The following is a 19208-nucleotide window of genomic DNA, read 5'->3' as shown; positions in this document are numbered from 1 at the left end:
GCTAAGGAGTGAATGAGCTGAACTCAAAGTTGTCTTCCACGTTGTCAAATTCTGATAAATATCCTGGCATGTTGCACAAAACTAGCAGTAGCAAACTCCGTGTGAAGTTAACCAAGCATGGAGTAAATAAGCTTTGCTGCAGCGGGGCGCGTTGATGAAGTCATCCCAGTAGAAGCATGTGTATAAAGCTCCCATAAGCCCCCCGATAGCCCCCAGTAACAACAACACGGTGAGCTCTGAACTAACAGTGCAATAGTTGCACGTTCATTCATTCATTCGGCTTAAAGTATTGGTGAAATAAAGACAGATAATGCCTTATTTAGAGGCTGTATTGTCTATGCCCTGTTCTCTCCCGTTATATGGATATAAGTGGATCTTCTCGAGTGATCTAAATATCTTCCGAAGGACACCGACTTTCACCAAACTGTTATCAGTATTTTATGCCAGAAATAAGGTCCAGGTTTAAAAAACCTGAACTTCTCCTTTAATGATACTGAAAGACAACATAGGGTGTTGTATAATTTACATTCTAATCACACATTGAGTTTGAAATAGCTGGTATCAAAAAAAAAAGGTTTGGCCTGAACAATCCAATAGACCCTGGACTTCAATTTTTCTTTTTTTTTTTAAAGATGTAACCCTAGCAACATTTTTCTGTTTCATTTAACCTTAGTTTAGTTCCTGTATCTGCCAAACAGAAACTCCATCTGTGCGTTGTCTGCTGTGTTAAAGTGTTCACAAAGGAAATTAGCAATATAAATCCATCGGGGCACTGAATTATGGGGCAAACAGGAGAGATGCATGTGCTGTCAGGTCCTAAATCTTATGTGGTCTAATCTACACAAATCATACCAGAAAAGGCCACACTTCATGATTTACATCCTGCACTGTAATTTGAAGGGAGGGATGAAGAGAGGGACATGGAAGTTAGATGGATGCTTGTGATTTGCATCGAGACTTCATGCTGCTGGTAAATCCAAACTTCCCAAAAGATGTTTGACTGTGACCTAAAATGTGTTCAAACATTCCCATCCACATTAAACCACTCCTTGAACTCTCATACCATTTTTTTTAAAGGATTCCCTTTCAGTGTATTCTGATTATTCCTTCACCTTGCCGAAAGAGAGAAGAATACAATCAAACAGCACATTCATCCAACTTAAAAGGCTGGGATAAAGACCGTACTGCCCCTTTTTCTTCTTTACTGAACACTGCACATAATCTGAAAACAAATTTTACTCATACCCACGGGTCTATGATTTTTAATCTAAACTCAATCTAAACACTTAAGGATTTACTTAAACTTTCTATAAACACACTTGAGGTGTCCCAAACTCGGCTGTTACTGTACATAATACATTTTGTCTTCATTACAGTCAGTTAAGTTATTCTGTTTCCGCTGTTAATGGGAGGGAAAAGATGACAAAGTATGCTCCATGGCTACTATATCTGCATTGCAAAAGGAACAAACCAGCAGTGTCTTGACCTTATCTGTGAAACTTTTTACTGTGTAAGAACAGGATAAAATGCTGTTTGACTCCACCATTTTGGCTCACTTCAGAGGGTATAGAGGGTTGTGGTCTAGATTTGGAAGATTATCTGAGGTAGCAGCTTTAATATTTTGTTTTTTATTGTTTGTTTTTGACTAAATATCTCAAATGGAAATTTGAAATCCATCGGGTCGCGGGGGGCTGGAGCCTATCCCAGCGGTCAATGGGCAAGAGACTATAACACATACAAAATCTAATTAATATTTATGGTCTTTCATCTGGATTTATTTTTTGAAAAGAGAAAATCTAATTTACCTATTAATGAATATGCATACAGGATACAAGTCCAGGGACCTGAAGGTCAGGGGCCCTTGGTCTTATCCAAGGAACGTAAAATGTATGTCAGAGGGAGATGAAACCACCAAAAAGACCTACAGGATACAAACTGAAAAGAAAATGAAAACCAAAATCTGAGAAAACCCCACCCAGTTACAGCTAATGACCACAAAGAGATACAAAATAAACATAAAGAAATATAAATCTCCTAATTGACTCAAATACCACAATAACCACATAGAGACATAAACAAATGAATATTTCATGAATCACTTTTTAACTTCAACATTTTACAAACTAAATGAGGCCTACGTGACATTTCCCTAGTCCTCAAATTTAATTCTGAAACGATTTATGGTTGTCATGTCTCTTTTACTTGGTGTCTTGTTTTTTGAGGTTACTTGTCTGTACACCACTACACCACGCACACGACTTACTGTAAAAACCCGCGGTACAAAAGTGAATTAAAGTTAAATCTACGAATTGGCTAAGAATATATTATATGTATAAATTGGATAAGAACTACTTCTTATCGAGTTACAATCCCCCCCCCTCCATTTAAGTCCGCGTGTCCTAATTGGATCACTCACTGTACTGACTCTCACGATCCCTCAGCAACCATGACGTCACAGTCTTCGCCAATAGAAGAACTCACAGGGTTGACATACCTATCGCGAGGTTATCACGTTAGCTTGGCTAGTTAGCTAGCTGCGAAAATCTTGAGATCGTGTGCTTACGGTTTACAGTTTTTATTATTGTTACAATTATAGAAGCACCAACAAGACTGCACATTGCTGAGAAACTACTTATTTCCATCCTGCGTGAAAGGGTAATCGCGGGGCCTTGTGTCTGCACGGTAATTTGACAAAACGATAACTAGCTGGGGCTGTTGCTCTGGAGGAAATGGGTTTGTTTTGGAAGCCTCGGTGAATTTCCTAATTATTTTTAGTGGCGCTTGCAAGTCTTTAACCGCGGTTATATAAGCAGAAATATAGTGTTATTGTTTTTTTATTTTTTTTATTCTGCATTATCTCATATCCCTGTGTGCATTTGATTCTCAATATATGTCCTAATAAGTTGTTGTAACGTTACTGTTCGTGTAGGTACAGACAGCGACCAAGCTGTGTCAGTCTTGTCACGTTTCACACGTTTCCCACTTGTCAGGACACCAAAGATGAGTTATGCTGAAAAGCCAGAGGACATCACAAAAGAGGAGTGGATGGACAAATTAAACAATGTTCACATACAGAGGGCGGACATGAATCGACTTATCATGAATTACTTGGTGACAGGTGAGGCATCTAGTTTGCAAACAGTGACTGTAAGCAGTATATACAACCCACTGACTGAGCTAGTCTGAATTTCTTTGCACTTGTCTGTTTTACATGGTTGAAGAGGGCTTCAAAGAGGCGGCAGAGAAGTTTCGAATGGAGTCTGGGATCGAGCCGAGTGTGGACCTGGACTCTTTGGATGAAAGGATAAAGATTAGAGAGATGATACTGAAGGGCCAGATACAGGAAGCGATTGCACTTATCAACAGCCTACACCCAGAACTACTTGATACCAATCGATACCTGTATTTTCATCTGCAGGTACAGTCACACAGCGTTTTCTTCTGGTTTTAGCATGTGTGTCTGCATGAAGGAAAGTATTTTGTTGTATGCTTATGAAGTTTATGTCAGTTGCATTGATAAAGGGTGAACAGATCAGACTATAAGTTTGACTTTTATAGACTTGATAGCAGGGAAAAGCAGTGTAGTGAGCCCTCCTAATGTTTAAATGAACATTTTATCCCATATTTAACAGTCACTAATGTACTTTTTCATCACCATTAACTTCTGTGTTTCCCCACTTGCAGCAGCAACATTTGATTGAGTTAATCAGACTAAGAGAGACTGAGTCAGCGCTTGAATTCGCTCAAACACAACTTGCAGAGCAGGGGGAGGAGAGCCGAGAGTGTCTGACAGAAATGGAGCGAACACTAGCCCTCCTGGCCTTCGACAACCCAGAGGAGTCGCCCTTTGGAGATCTGCTCAACATGATGCAGCGGCAAAAGGTAGGCGAGTCTTTGTGTGATTGTTAATGTGATGATTGGAATGAATTGGTTTTGCTCAACTATCTCACTGCAACATGGTAAAAATATCTGAGATGAAGGCAGCCATGAGTAGGGTGCTTTAACATTTGTAACTTGGTTCGTTGGTTCTGTTATAAGGAAAATAAATGGGTGCTTTCAAACCAAAAGGTTATAAGGATAACAGGACACAGGGGAGCCCTAAGAATATCTTAAAATGTTTGTATATGCACCACTGATAGCAATACTGACAAGCCTCTTGCTAGTTACTAGTCGTGCCCAAATGATCTGTATTTTCTCTGAGGTAGGAGGCAGGGGCACTTTGCCTAACCGTTGCAAGAACTATGAAAAAAGTTAGAAGTTAACTAGAAGACCCGATGCAAATCTTGCATCTTGCAAAAGTTAAACCTTTTTAAGAAATGTCTCTATGTGCAGTCACAAGATAAAATGGTCTAGCATTGGGTGGTTATTTAGTTAGCTTTAATAACAATAATGGAGTTCAGGAATGAAGCTGGGAGCGGGCGGGAGCAGAATCAAGAAACTATTTTTCAGTAGCACTCAATGGAAGCACATTTGTGATCTAGTTGTGTCGTTTCAGTTTGATTGACGTCATCTCTCTGCGCCCCGTCCTCTGCTGTGGACGTGATATATCTGCAGTTAGAAGTTTTTGTTTAGAGAGCCTAAAAGGCAAACTGATATATTCAGTTCCAAGAAATGGCTGTTATACTTAATGAATGTTATGTGAATGATTGAATAATAAGAAAACTTATTATACAATAATGACATAAAAATGGACACAGACCATTGAATCGTTAATCGCAATTATTTGTCTTATAAATGATCGTCTATCAAAATGTAATCATCGTGACAGCCCTGCAATACGAGCACTTTTTGAAACATTCAAGATGTCATCCCCTGCCCATCTGTGCTATTGTGGTTACCAGAAGATGTTGCATAAATATAGGTTATAAGCTTATGTCCTAACAGTCGGTAATTAGTGGGTTAGTAGATTTTATTGTGTCTCAAACTTTTTAATTCTTACGTATGTGCTCCTCCAAAATCGTTTCAGAATTTACTTGGAGTGAGACTGTCCTTTGCAGGCAGTGTTCAACAGGTCTTCTGTGTCAGATCTGCCTCATTTGTGTGTCTGCTGTATGAAATGAGATAAACTGAGGTCTGAAACCCGGTTATCGAGTTGTTGCTTGTTTGGCAGAGGCGTGCGAGGTTAACACAAGGGACACAGCGAGGGTAGGTCTTAAATAGTTTGTGTCGAGAAATTTGTCTAATTCGTATCTTGATGAACAGGTGTGGAGCGAGGTGAACCAAGCTGTGCTGGACTATGAAAACAGGGAGTCGACGCCCAAACTGGCTAAACTCCTGAAGCTGCTGCTGTGGGCTCAGAATGAGCTGGACCAGAAGAAGGTGAAATATCCCAAAATGACGGACCTGAGCACGGGCACCATCGAGGACCCCAAGTGAACTGAACAGAGCGGAACAACCTCCTTCCAACTCCCCTTAATTTATGATCAGTCAGTGACTGTGTGAAAGCCGGGTAACATATATGTAAAAAACAAAAAAAAAACACAGATGCTACTTTTTTTGTTTCTTTCCTTCATGTTTCATATATGACAGGTAAGACTTATTGTGCAATCTGTAAATTGCTGTATTTGCAAAGTGACAGAATTGTTCTGTTTGATTACAGATCCTGCGTTTTTAGATGGAGCTCGGCGACAACAAAATTCAAATACGCCGTTTTATATTTTGTCTTTTTAAAGCCTAAGCCGTCGGTATTATTTATTGTGACCGTTTTCCACAGACAGTACTTTAGTTTGCCAGTGAGAGCCGATGGTGTACATGAACAGTGTTGTTACTGTGTGTGGGGCTGAAATCTGGACTCCCCGTGTCGGAGGGGAGCTCTGAGCGACGTGATAAGTGCCCTGTTTAATGAAGATGTGATTAGGTTGAGTTGGTGGATGGTTTAAGTCGGTAAGTGAGTTTGAAATACGAAATTTCACCAACGAAACGTGACTATTTTTCAAATAAATGGAAAGCTACACTTTTTATTATTGTAAAATACTTTTAATTGGTGTATTTTTCTCATTTTATTTGTTAAGAGTTTTGTCTATTTGCTATAAAAGTCTGACTCGTGCTTTTCAAGCCGGGGACGTTAGAGTGTTCCCACACAGTTTATCTATCGGATGTAATCCTTCGTAAATTCCTCACTCCATGTGTTCAAAGGTGAAACCAGTCCGGACTGGCGGATTTAAGTGGCAGTCGGTTTTCTTACCAAGCTGAGCCTTTTCTGAGCATCACAATGAACACCGCTCCCAATATGCTACAGAAGATTGTGTTTGGCATCATATTACAGGACTGTGAGGAGTGGACTTCTGCTGATGGATGCAGGGCTCTGTTTGAGAGAAAGCTGCTTTCACAAATCGGGCTTCGGTCTAGTTCAAGTTTTCATATTTGGATGGAACCAACTGCTTTGGTGTTCTTGTCAATTATCCAAAGTTCATGGAATTGAACTCTTGGCAGGTATTTAGGAGACTGCTTTAATTCGTCCACTTTTTAAAACTTTAGTATTTTCTGCATGTATGTTTCCTTTTTTCTCCTCTGTGAGGAAAAGGTCGTTTACTGTCGCCTGTTTAGTTTCCTTATATTTAAGAGTCGCTGCTAAAGTTGTCGTTGCTTTTGAGGTAGAATTTTTTTTTTTCTCTCTTTGGAGAAATTGTGTTCGACACACACCGAGATCCAAACTGCTCACCTGCCTTTTGTCAGTCCACATTTTTAAGATCGGATTTGCGTTACTTTGAAATAAACCAAACTTTTGTGAATCCTGCTGATCCACTTTCTGTCGTGAGTGTTTTTGTGTACTAAAGACCTGGGTGATGCCGAACACGCCTAGGTCCTTGTTTAGAGAAGATATGCAAATCTGCTACCCAGTCAGACTGTCAGTAATGTAAATCAAAAACAGCGGCTGGATTGAGTTGTGTGCAAACAGGTTTGAACACTTGGGCCGGTTTGGTGATGGAATGAGGAACAACTCGAGGCAGAAGAGCTGCTCTGACAACGGGGAGAGCATCGGTGTTCTCTTGGATGGCTAAAAAGCACACATCCGCAGAGGGGGAAAAAGACCTGCATGCTTCACTTTTGGAACCGACCATTCACAAATCCAATGAATCGATCAAAGAAGAGCGGGGCGATGAAAACCTGTGGCCACGGTAAGACGTTAAAGCAAGAGTGCGGCAATGAAATCCGTTTTCACTCCGTGGTGTTATCCTCAGGAGGCTTCTTATCTGATTGAGCCGAAGGAGAGTTAACAACGTACAACATATTCCAGCGATTTCGGGATGGTCCTTAATACACTTACACAGCGAGAATGAACAGAATGTAAACTATGCACTGGTTGCGTTTTGACGCGGAAACTTGGTGAGGCATTCTCACCTGAACGCGCAGACTCGTATTTCAGGAGTTTTCAGTCCAGTTTCATAAAGATGAGCAACTTCTGTGAGAAGAGCCACGAGGTTTGGCACTCCCTGTGCTTTTAAAAAAAAATATATATATAAATATAAAACGTCTTGAATAAAATGATATATGGTTCACCTTCGGGACACGGAAACGTTACGACGAACAGGAAATCATTTAGTCTTGTGTTCGCTTCTGTGCAAAATGTCGAACCTACAAAAAATTCGGAAGTAGGCCTATATATTTTATGTTTTTGTTTGCATGTTATAAACCAGAGATAGAAACCATTTCTGACGCTCCATCACCTCCAGCCGCAGGAGACCAGATCCGAGCACAGATAGCAAGGCACTTTTTTTTGTTTTTTGTTTATCCGTGTTGTAAACCCCTCCAGACGGCCAAATGAACTTTGTCAAATACGTCCCTATTTTTGCAATTCATTGTATAAAGCGCTCAGGTTTCTTGTTTAATAAAAGCACTGCTGTATCATAAAGATAAACTATTCTTTTTGTCGTCTTTGGGGCATCCTCGTTCAGTCTGTGCGTGTGGCACCTGATCAGGCCCGGCCCTAACCAATTTGGCGCCCTAGGCAAGATTTTAGGTGGCGCCCCCTTTTATCGCATTACATTTCACTGCTAGTGTACATGCTCACAAGACACTGAATAGCTTTGTCTTGAACATTCTTTTATTTAAATAAAGCAATTGCACATTCAAAATACTTCAAGTATTAGATTTAAATATTCCCAAAATAAAAAGTGTAAACCAATTACATTAACCCTAATCGAACCCCCCCCGCGCCCCTTACAGACACACTTAAGGCCAGCAACTTTTCACCAACTGTTTATTCACTAACGGTAATTAATATGATATAATAATTAGGCCTATCATTTCTACATATTATCTTTAATTAATTTACGCTTAATTTATTTTGCCTATTTGTCAACATATTAAATTTGGGATTTTTCAAAAGGCTTAGACAGGCTGGATATATATAGTTAGATACTGTAGCTGGCTAGTTAGATATAGGCCTACACAATTTAGTAACTAAATGTGTATTGATACTTCAAATAACTCTTTGATACGTTTTGCTTTATTTTATAACAGCATTTAACCTACAGAAATAAAATGCAGATGATGGCGCGTTCAGCCTACCTCCACATGTTTTATAGTCATTAAGTCCGCTGTGGGCAATACTGAAGTCACTGTTGCATACAGTGCACCTCGCACGGTGTCATCATTCTTCACCTTCACCAGACATGGATATACTTTAGTATATTCTGCTGTAAAATGAGTCTAATATTTTCGTTTTTTACTCGAGGATTCACCCTCTGCCATTTCACAGGATGCACAGTTTTGAGTGGTAACTTAGGTGACTGTCGGAGAGTAAATCGAAGCCCTCCCACACCGAACGTTATTGGCTTATTTTGCTAACTAAACCAATCAGCGCGCCCTCTGACCAGCAGTCGCCCTGAACGCTGGTTGAACAGAGCATCGCTTTGGACAGATACGCACAGGTTTCACACCTCTTCCCACACCCCTCTCTCTCTCTCGTGCCTGCGCAGTCGAAACGCGCATGGGGCACGAGTTATTGTGTTGCCTGCACGCTCTCACTCGCATTGAAAAAAAAAAAAAAAAACTCCCTCGCATAGTCTAAAATCCGTGATATTTTATCCGACTCGCGGGCATCCGTGATTAACTATCAATATCAGGGAGACTCCCGGAAGTTCCGAGAGACTTGGGATGTCTGGGATTTTTATTTTTTTTTAATTATAATTATAATTATAATTTTTTTTTTTTTTTTTTTTTTGGCGCCCCCTGGATGTGCGGCGCCCTTAGCATTTGCCTATACCGCTATTGCCACGGGCCGGCCTTGCACCTGATCATGTTAACCACTGACCAAACATAAGAATAAAACATTTTTGACGGGACGGGACTTTGATCATCAGCCATGTCAGACACGGTACTGTAATCTTTACTGGATACTTAAATTCAGTGGATGACGCTGAAGCTGTTAAAGTAATCCTCGTTCTGCTACAGTGAACATATGAATGCATTAAGAAACACCGCGTGAAAGAGAGCTTTATTCTCTTCACAACTTTTATACTTGCAGTGATGCTTCGTTTACTGACTTCGCCAGTAAGACCAGTAGATATTTGCCACTTGTTCAAAATGCTACTTGAATACCTTACAGGCACCACTGATTTCCAGTTCAACATAGAGGTGACTTTAAAGTCCTTCTCATTGTCTTTAGGTAGCTCAGTTATTTGGGCCTAAACATTTTCCAGAGGAATGTTTGTTGAATGCTGGGTGGTTTCTCAGCTGTTGTACAATTATTTTAAGATGGCTTTTAGTTAAGGCAATTACTGGAATCGGCTCATTTTAAAACAAAAAATATCCCATGGACACATGTCATTAAGGAAACATTGTTTACAGATGCCAGGCTCGAAAATGGACCGCAGTGCTGTTTATTGGCACCTGCCTTCTCTATTGTGCCCGGATGACCCTGCCAGTCTGTTCGGTCTCAATGGCAGCCACTTTTCACTGGAGTAAAATAGACTCTGGGCTTGCACTGGGTGGATTCTTCTGGGGATATTGTTTCACTCAGATCCTGGGAGGACACGTCAGTGACAAGTAAGTAGGCAATTCCTCTGGTAAAGCATGCACGACTTCACTTCGACAATGAGTTGGTAACCTTCACCACCTGTTTGTTTTGAAGACGGGTGTAGAGTTTCAGAATTTCACTCAACATTTCTTGTTTCTTAGAATGGGAGGAGAGCGTGTGCTGTTCATGTCCGCAGCCTCGTGGGCTCTGATCACAGCCAGTACTCCTTTGCTGGCACAGCTTGGCTCTCACACCCTTGCTCTCGTGACTGTAGCCAGAGTCCTGATGGGACTAATTCAGGGTGAGTATTGAAACGATTACTTGGATGAAATACGCCCTGACAGAAGAAATTCAACATATTTGCGGTCGGATGAACCCGTTGACTTTCTTGGCAAAAGTAAGATGAGAAGATTGAAACCCCCCTTAAATGTGCACAGTAAACATAAAGCTGTAGGTTATGATAAAAAAACTAGAACAGAAGACGAGCCACTTGTCCGGCTCTGACCAAACTTAGTTTCCTACTACTTCGTTAGTCAGAGTCTAGGTTTTTTGCTCATAAATTGGAACTAAACTGTTGCAGCTCATGGAACTCAAATGAATCCACAGAGTCTTATGTTGTCTTTCAGGTGTTTTTTTCCCATCTTTGGCAAGCCTGTGCTCACAGCGGGTTGTGGAGGGGGAGAGAGGGTTCCTAATGAGCACCATGCACAGCGGCAGTCATCTCGGGTAGGCTGTTCACACATTTATACACACAAAACGTAAGAAAACATTCATCTCTGATGACACTTTTTTGTTTTGTGCAGGACATTGTTAGCAGGTGGGATGGAATCCCTCATGCTAGACCGATACGGATGGGAAAGCCTGTTCTACTGTACTGGTTTCCTGTCTGGACTATGGGTGCTTGTAGTTTGGCTCTGTTTATTGAAAGGTACAGTAGTCGGCCATGCCATCACAGAGACCATAAGTTGTAACTGTGATGCTCTAAATGATGTAGGCAGAGTGTGGAGACGCCACAATATACCCAACAAGCAAACATACTGACATATCAGAAAACAAAAGAACAAAACAGGAAACAGAAGAATATTGTATATTTGAATGATATACGGGCACTAAAGTACACACATTTCTTATGTTCGTTGAGATGTTTTTTAGGTTCTCTTTTAGAGTGCTCTCTAAAATTTATTTGTGTTTTTAGTTGTGTTTTTGCAGTTATACCCTGAAGTGCAAAACCCAGAGAAATTGCACAAAACAAATTAGAAAGAATAACACAGAATATAATAAGAAAGAAAGAAAAATCTGAAATGTTTTCTGAAATGTTGTGTTTTTGCTTTTGTTGTCGTGTTTTATACCTCTTATCACTGTACTTTCGGCACGCAGAAGTTTAATGTGGTGTTCAACGTGTGGCTTAGGTGATGTTACCCCGAAGCAGATGGAGCCAAAGAATGACTCAAGTTTGCCAAGCAAGCGCTGGCTTAGTCTTTTTAAAAAGCCCTCTGTCTGGTACGTTTTTTGATCATTCATTTTTTACTATTTCATGATTATGTGATTGTGTTAGCCTGACTCCAAGTCTGTCTGTTATCTCTTCTTAAAGGGCCATGGTGTTTGCTCACATGTGCATATGCAGCACGTCCTACACTCTTTTATCATGGTTGCCAACATATTTTAAAGAATCATTTCCCAACACCAGGGTACGTCCACCATATGCTGTTATTTAACCAGCAAACATGAAGCACTGTATCCTAAACACATCAGTAAACCACTGACATCTTGAAGTCTGCTGCATTTCTTTCAATTTCAAATTTAAACCTATTTTTCATTCCTAAATTTGACAGTATTTCTGTATCTACCCCTACAGGCATGGGTGTATAATGTCATTCCATGGCTAACTGCAATTCCATCAGCGCTTGGTGGAGGATTTATGTCTGATTTCCTAATTACCAGAGGTATATAAAGGTGTCATTATTATTTTAGTTTTCTTTTGTTAGAAAAATTACGTATTCACAACTTCTATTTTTCTTTTAGGATACAGTGTAGCAGCTGTGAGAAAGATAATGCAGGTAAGTGCTGGAACTCTGTTGTCATACGTGTGCATTTACAACTGATCAAAGTGTTCTTGCTGGAATATTTACGATGTATTTCAAACATGCCACTGCAAGTTCCGAAGCTTCCCACATTAGGTTGTGTTCAACCGTTGTTTACAGAAAAGCTGGGACGCCACACAAAATGTGAATAAAAGCAGTTTGCTATGATTGCAAATAATTCAAATCCCATATTTAACTGAAAAAAAAGAGATGACATATCAAATGTTGTTATGATTTCTTTCTGAATTTGTTTAGTCTGAATTTTAGACAGTCAAAGTCAAAATTTAAAGTCAAATTTATTTGTATAGCAAATTTCATGTACAAAACACTTCAAAGTGCGTTACATAAAATAGTGTCCCATTTTATTTGGAATCGGGGCTTGAGATCATCCTTACATAAGGTTTCGACAAGTGTTAAACTGCAGGTATGTACACGCATGCACATCATAAACGATTACTGACAAACAAAAGCTTTTAATCTTACATTAGTCTGAATTGAAGGTGTTTTTATGTCCAGAAGTTTTGTTTTGTGGCTGAATTTTTTTTTTTTTTTTTTTTTTTTAATACTTTATTTATAGTTTACAAGTTTTCCAAAGACAATAGTAGGACATACAGGAGAAAACCAAAACAAACAACAACAAGAAACAAATAAAAAAAAAAAAAAAAAAAAAAAAAAAAAAAAAAAAAAAAACAAGGCTGCCAGACAATTCACAAGATATCTAATCTATACTTTCATAGCTGTCGCAATGCTAGTATCTCCAGAGCGAGGCAAAATTACATGAATAAGTGAATCCAATCCAACACTATACAACATAGTTATATAGCCAGATAAATCAGAGTCCCTGTGGTTATCAGGTGATGTCACACTTTGCCAAAAAAGGCCCCTTGTGGCTGAATTTTTAATGGTGGGGAATTTGCCCATCGATATCTCACCTTTCCTTCACTCTCTTCCTCCTCAGTTTTGTGCTATGGGCATATCCAGTATGTTTATTTTACCGCTGTCCGGAGGTGTCACATTTACCTCTGCCATGATCTTCATTTCTGGTGCTGTTGGTGTCATGACCTTTACCAGCGGGTGAGTTCCATCGGTAAAAACATTCTGTGTTTGCTAAGATGCTGCAACTGCGATTACTGTGACAGAAAGTAAATGTACAGTATGACCATCCCTGGATTTCTGGAGTCTTTTTCTATTTTATTTCTACTGCTCAGTTTAGCAAAGCAGTACTAAAAGAAAACATACATCATCCCAATATTTTTCAAATTTTGACATTTTAACTTAAGTATAAAGCTTTTGCGGGGGAAAAAAAAGTTGTTTCTAATTATTATTGACCCGTGGAAATGAAAACATGCACAAAAAAAGTTTCCTTTGCTTTTTTTAAAATAAGGACATCAAAGCGTTACACAAACAAACTTCATCAAGATATTTTGTCTATAACAAACCTTTTACAGCAGCAGTGGCTGTGCCTAAAATAAACACCAACACAGTCCGCCTGCAGACCATCACAAAATGTCAGTCGTGATGGGTTTAGCTATTAGCTTTAGGATTTCTTCAGTATCAAAGTAAGTCACTGACAATTGTTAGAGGACCAATGATTCTTAGCAAAATTAAACTGTGAAAACCTCATTTGAAATATATAAAACACCAAAAGTGTTGTCATAAAGCCGACAGGTTCCCAGATTCGACACAGTTTAGACTTTAAAGTTCCTTCTTAAGATAAATGACAAGTACAAAGCACATGAGGTGTTTTCTTAACTACCGGCTGTCAGAGCAATAACAGTCATTGTTGTTGCAGTCAGAGCAGCTTCAGTGCATCTTCACATAACATCCTGGTCCAAAATCTCTTGTAGAGGTTAAACTGGGACAGGATGTGGTAAATGTCAATAGGTTAGGATCTACATCATTCCATTGACTACTTGTGGATGGGGACATTTCCAACCACCCCTTCACTACAAACACAGACAGAGACATGACAACTATAGTCTGTGGTACTCAGCCCCAAAGCCTATCACCAACAGTAATTACTGCAACTTCTGATACTACTGAATACATAGGATATAATCTTATGGATGCAAATGGGAGCATGCATAAGATCAATTTTTCATTTGAAAGAGGAATTGTTCATTTGCAGATGTTTTTTTTTTTTTAAACAAATGTAAATAGAGTATTCCTTTACATTTTCTGCACTGTGAACACACGTTCACAGTGAGTAATGGCTTTTAATCATTTCTGCAGAGCAGCAGCTCTATAGCACAGTGTAATACCGTGCAAAATTTGTTTTTGCATCCAAGTCGCCAGACCTTTATGTGATCTTTGAAAGTGTTCTTGACCTATAGTTCTCCAGGCTTTCTGTGGGAAAGTTTTTCTTTCGTTTTCTGTCCAGTGTTTTGTTTGTTATGCCACTTAATACTGACCTATGAAGCATTCAAGCGTGAAAATTCCACTTGCATCAAAGGATGAGCCAGTGTTTTGTGTCTATACAAAACAGAGATTTTTAGCAGAGCTCTCCAGGCAATCTGTTGAGAAATGAGGGGTGGCTCAAGACTTTTTGAAAATACTGCATTTCTTGTATCTGTTATTGGGATCCATTCATTTGGTTCTGTTGTTGGTTTTGGGTTGGTCATTTTTGGGGTCTTCAGATTTCTGTTAACATTAAAGCCCTATTCGGACGGGACTAGTTTAATGGGGGTCCTGGGGTAAAGTAATAATAACCGGGAAATCTAGTCCCGTCGGAACGCGCCATGTCAGTAAAGATAGCGGAGTATGTCGGTAAACTTTGCCGAGAATTCTACCTCCTGTGAAACGGTCCGGAGTATCTACCATGGGTAATACTAATCCCGTGCGAATGTGACCTTCGGTAATAAGTACGGAATATGTCGTCACATCCTTTGAAAGAGAGAAACAATTAGGCGCGTCTGTTTGCAAACATGGAGGTTCTGGATGAAGCGCTGCTTGCAAGCACGCATGGTCGGCGCCATGTCTGTTTACAGATGGGGTTTACGGAAGTGAAATGAAGACGTGCATGGCATCCAGGATGTGACGGTTGTGCGTAACCAACAACTCCTCCCATGTTAGATGAATAGTACAGGGATTTCTTGTCCCGTCCGAATTGGTCATTTCTTCTCCCTGGCGTCGTCTGGTTAACCAACATTACCATTCGTCCCCCCATTGAACTAGTCCCGTCCGAATAGGGCTTAATAGATACAGAGGTTATCACCAGCTTTTTCGTCTAAATACTGTCAGATTGTCATGCTGTAAATGATCAACTTAAGTTAAACTTGTTATATTCGTTGCAAATGTCACTGTTTCTTGTTATGTTTCAGTGGCGTGTCTGTGAATGTTCAAGATCTCGCGCCATCGTGTGCAGGTGCGCTCTACGGTGAGTTTAAAATCTGCTTTTGCTTCAGTTTCAAATTGAAATGCTCTTGGTTTTTTCAAAAATAGTTTTGTTGGTGGTATTTTAATCACATTTTCTCCTTTTCTGCAACAGGTTTTATGAACACGATGGGCGCCTTTATGGGTACGTAACAAACAAATGCAAATAGTTCAATTCAGTTTCAATTTCTATCTATATATTATATCTGTCAGGGTGGTGTGAAGGGAAGGACACGGATGCAGACTTTTCAAAAAATAAAGGTTGATTTATTAACAAAAAAACAAAGTGCAAACAAAAGGCGCAGCAAAGCCGGATTCAAAAAACGTAACTATGAAGAACAAACAAAAACTCTTGGCATAGCAATAAATAAATACTTATCTTGGGAAGTGACGAGGAACATGGAACAAACAAGGTTTCTTGGCATGGAGCGCAAACAAGGTAGGCATGAATGGCAACAAAGATCCAGCAAACTAAGAGGGGAGACTGGAAACTAAATAGGGAGTGAGAGTGATTGGAGAGTGAGTGCAGCTGAGGGAAAAAACACAGGTGAAGTGAGTGAACTAATAAACAGAGTGCAGGGAAACTAAAACATGACTAAAAACTAAACATGGACTGAACACAAAAACATAACCTAAAACATGAAACTAAAAATGAGAGTCCATGGGCGTGACAATATCTATAGCTCAACAAAAGCAGTCTCAAGACGCTTTGAAGATAAAGTTCATTCCAGTCCAGCGAATAATAATCCAAAGTAGCTCAATAGATTTAAAATCTAGTCATAAAGTTCCAATCCGTAAAAGGCTGCCTATCTAAGGAAACTAATGGAACGGGTTGAATCTTCCCTTCGATTCAATCCCCAGTCCGGAGACTTCACAAGGCAACAGTGAAGAGGAAAAACTCCCTTTTAACAGGAAGAAACCTCCAGCAGAATCAGACTCAGGACTGGTCGGGGATTAAAAAGGACAGGAAATAACCAATCTCTGATGGCTGTTGTTCTTTTGTGCTGCACAGGACTGGTGTTGGTGTCCCTGTCAGGTTACCTGATTGAGGTCACCCTGTCGTGGGCCACAGTCTTCTCCCTCATCACCTTAATAAATGTCACGGGTCTTGGGATCTTCCTCATCTTTGGAGATGCTCAACGTGTGGACCTGTCAGATTACTGCCGGGTTGTTATGGTTTGACGCAGACTGGGCATTACACTTAAGATCACCCAGTCAGCCTCAAATTTACTAAGTTTTTGTAATTTTTGTCGTTTTTCTTTTGCCCAGACAAAATATCAGCAGTGTTTTGAAGTTTTGTTCTATATTGTGCTTTATTTGTCACTGTTTGACAAGAAAATCACAATTTTGCTGATTGCACAGGTATGTGAAAATATTATACACTTGAAATGAAGTAATGAATTGATATATGATATATTTGATATACGTAAAACTGAAGAGTTTTGCTTTTTGTAAGCCATTCTCAATTACACTGTTGACTAAATGAAAACAGCTTTGTACAAAACATTATGACTACATCAAGATTTAATGAAGAAAGTTCGATTTGCACAGTGTTTACAATTCAATTTTTTGTTTGGTACACATTAACAATAAATGTAAACTCAGGGAACTTTACATACAGTGGCACTTAGAAAAAAAAAAAAAAGATGATAATAATTTAATGGTCTTTCTTCCAATTTAACCTTTCTAATTTTAACCCAAAAATCTTCTGTTTTGTCTCATCCACAAACATATTTAAAATATTTCTGTGCAGACAGACTTTCTTTGGTCCCTGTGCTTCTACTTACTATTGTGACCTGCATGCACGTCTCTTCTGTTCCCATTTTTTTTACTGCTCTTGACACTGAATGGAGTGAACGAGCAGAGGGAGTGTGTCAGCCACTGTTTTTTCGAGTGAATTGAATGCCTCCTCCTTCCTCTCGCTGTCCTGAGTTCTCAAACAGCCTGAAAATAAGAGGGTTAAAAAAGTAAAAGATGGGAGATATCTGTTGATCAAGAAGTCTATGGAGCAGCGACATAACATACACCATGCCGATGACTTTACGGAAACTATTCTTTGGTGCAGTATGGACCTACTTTGGACCAACATCACAATGGATCTAAACATGCTATATTAGTCAATCCAGGCAGCAGGACCAAGTGCTCCATCCTGAAACTGACCCTGATCTCTGGACTGATATCGTTAGAGCTAAAGGCAAAGTCTGAAACAACAAACACAGCTCCAATCTCTTCTCACCAGAGGATGAGATGTTTTTCTTTTTTTTTTTTAAAAGCTTTTTCAACATGAGTATAGGTAAATATTGGTGTTTTTTCTAAGGTCTTTATAAATCTATGTTCAGGCCATGATGAACTTTCACAAAAATGCTGAAAATCTCAAACTGAATGAAAATATCTGATTTTAATTCCACCTTCAAATCAATTGTTAATTAGACAGATAGCCATTCACAGACATGTAATATATTATCTTTTTTTTTAATGCTACAGTGGAGAAGAAAACTCCCTTTTAACATTTATTTATTTTTGTCTAATTTTTTTAATTGGGTTCTCTTTATTAAGTTTAGGGCTTATTTAGTTTAGGAAATCTGAGGATTTTTGGGTTATATTTATGTAGAAATAAAAACAATTCTGAGTGGTCCACAAACCTTCAAGCACTACTGTTCTTATTATGAGTAAAGACTTGATGCAGATAGCTGGTAACTATTACATGATACAGGTTAACAAATGAGTAATACACAAAGGTCCCAATTCCAGTTCCTCCTGTTGGCCATATCATATCATACTATCACCTATCCTTGATTTTGCAAAGGTAAGGTGCCCCTTTTATTTTATCGATCAAGGATTATAGTCTTGTTAATTATTTATCGTTTCATTTTCAGTCTTCTTGTCATTTTTTTGTATGGAAACTAGAATCTTGTATCTTGTTAGAATTCTACATTAATGGTGAACGTTTATCACCAGTATGTGATATGAGTTTGGTTTATCATTAGCTAAAATGTTTGCATCACTTTGCTCATCAATGGCACTAGTTCAGGCAAACTCAGCAAAGTGAAGACAAATAATTTAGCCCAAAAGCATTTCTTTCTTAAAAGACACTTAAGAGTTTACTTTGGACTTACATGATTTACACTATGTTAGGCTGCAAAGCACTTGTTCTCTCCACTGAGCTTGAAACAAGAGCGAAGCACTGTTAAGAATCGAGGTTCTAACATTGTCAATCAGTTGATATTTCATGGTAATGAATAAAAAGCTCTTTTAAATGTCTCTTACATTAGATTCTTATGTTTAGTACCCTGAAACCATCGTTTATAACAGTATATTGAAATAATGAAGGAAGAAATTTGGTTTGATCTGTTATTCTTTTCAATGTAGTCTTTAAACTGTTTTGCTTAAGAACCATCCACTAACTGATCAATCTTCAGCTGTGACAAACAAATTGTTTAAGAAACAGGATTTACCATCAGATCATTAAACAAAGATTCTTGCATTTTTATGACTTTTATGGAAATGTCTATTCAAATTATTTTTTGTGACATTTTTTTTATTTATGGCACCACACTTTTTGCTCAAAGATGTCTCTATATGTGATATCAAAATGTTAATATTTCGTAACATATAACACAATTTTTGGGGCACCAAAAACTTAACTGCAGGTTAAGCAGGCACCCCATGTTCAGAAGCTGTAGTTCCTCAATGCAGCTGTCCTAGGTTTGAGTCCCGGCATGGGGCCCGCTGCTACACGTCGTTCCCCACGCTCTCTGCCCTTACTGTTACTTAGCTCTTACTGTTTACTCACT

The 19208-nt window shown here is 39.1% G+C and overlaps 2 protein-coding genes across 3 annotated transcripts; both read left to right on the top strand.

Annotated features, from left to right (window-relative positions):
- Window positions 1-2486: 2486 nt before the first annotated feature.
- Window positions 2487-6740, top strand: LOC142389905 (glucose-induced degradation protein 8-B homolog). Of its 2 annotated transcripts, none has more exons than XM_075475138.1 (5): window positions 2487-2682; window positions 2991-3118; window positions 3222-3418; window positions 3685-3882; window positions 5203-6740. In XM_075475138.1, exons 2-5 carry the CDS (start codon window positions 3001-3003, stop codon window positions 5374-5376), a joined length of 687 nt encoding a protein of 228 aa, XP_075331253.1. In that variant the 5' UTR covers window positions 2487-2682; window positions 2991-3000; the 3' UTR covers window positions 5377-6740. The 2 variants fall into 2 exon arrangements, with proteins under 2 accessions (XP_075331253.1, XP_075331254.1); XM_075475139.1 differs by having other exon boundaries at window positions 2930-3118.
- Window positions 6741-6841: 101 nt separating this feature from the next.
- LOC142389904 (voltage-gated purine nucleotide uniporter SLC17A9-like) lies at window positions 6842-18904 on the top strand. The gene is made up of 13 exons (XM_075475137.1): window positions 6842-7118; window positions 9793-9990; window positions 10123-10262; window positions 10588-10687; window positions 10765-10889; window positions 11371-11461; window positions 11553-11649; window positions 11817-11904; window positions 11984-12018; window positions 13001-13116; window positions 15363-15418; window positions 15530-15559; window positions 16427-18904. The coding sequence occupies exons 1-13, from the start codon at window positions 6994-6996 to the stop codon at window positions 16594-16596; spliced, it is 1371 nt and encodes a 456-aa protein (XP_075331252.1). The 5' UTR covers window positions 6842-6993; the 3' UTR covers window positions 16597-18904.
- Window positions 18905-19208: the final 304 nt, after the last annotated feature.

Source organism: Odontesthes bonariensis, chromosome 10 (genome assembly GCF_027942865.1).
Source record: "Odontesthes bonariensis isolate fOdoBon6 chromosome 10, fOdoBon6.hap1, whole genome shotgun sequence".
Classification (NCBI taxonomy): domain Eukaryota; kingdom Metazoa; phylum Chordata; class Actinopteri; order Atheriniformes; family Atherinopsidae; genus Odontesthes; species Odontesthes bonariensis.
Note: the sequence above shows the minus strand (reverse complement) of the source record. Positions and strands in the feature narration are given on the sequence as shown.

What these genes read in the sequence shown, in the direction of transcription:
- LOC142389904 (XM_075475137.1), top strand. Translation starts at nt 6,994, where the DNA reads ATGGCTAAAAAGCACACATCCGCAGAGGGGGAAAAAGACCTGCATGCT. An exon ending in GATGAAAACCTGTGGCCACG is followed by an intron (nt 7,119 to 9,792) that starts GTAAGACGTTAA and finishes CATTGTTTACAG; the next exon opens with ATGCCAGGCTCGAAAATGGA. An exon ending in TTGGCTCTGTTTATTGAAAG is followed by an intron (nt 10,890 to 11,370) that starts GTACAGTAGTCG and finishes CGTGTGGCTTAG; the next exon opens with GTGATGTTACCCCGAAGCAG.
- LOC142389905 (XM_075475138.1), top strand. Translation starts at nt 3,001, where the DNA reads ATGAGTTATGCTGAAAAGCCAGAGGACATCACAAAAGAGGAGTGGATG. An exon ending in CATGAATTACTTGGTGACAG is followed by an intron (nt 3,119 to 3,221) that starts GTGAGGCATCTA and finishes ACATGGTTGAAG; the next exon opens with AGGGCTTCAAAGAGGCGGCA. An exon ending in ACCTGTATTTTCATCTGCAG is followed by an intron (nt 3,419 to 3,684) that starts GTACAGTCACAC and finishes CCCCACTTGCAG; the next exon opens with CAGCAACATTTGATTGAGTT.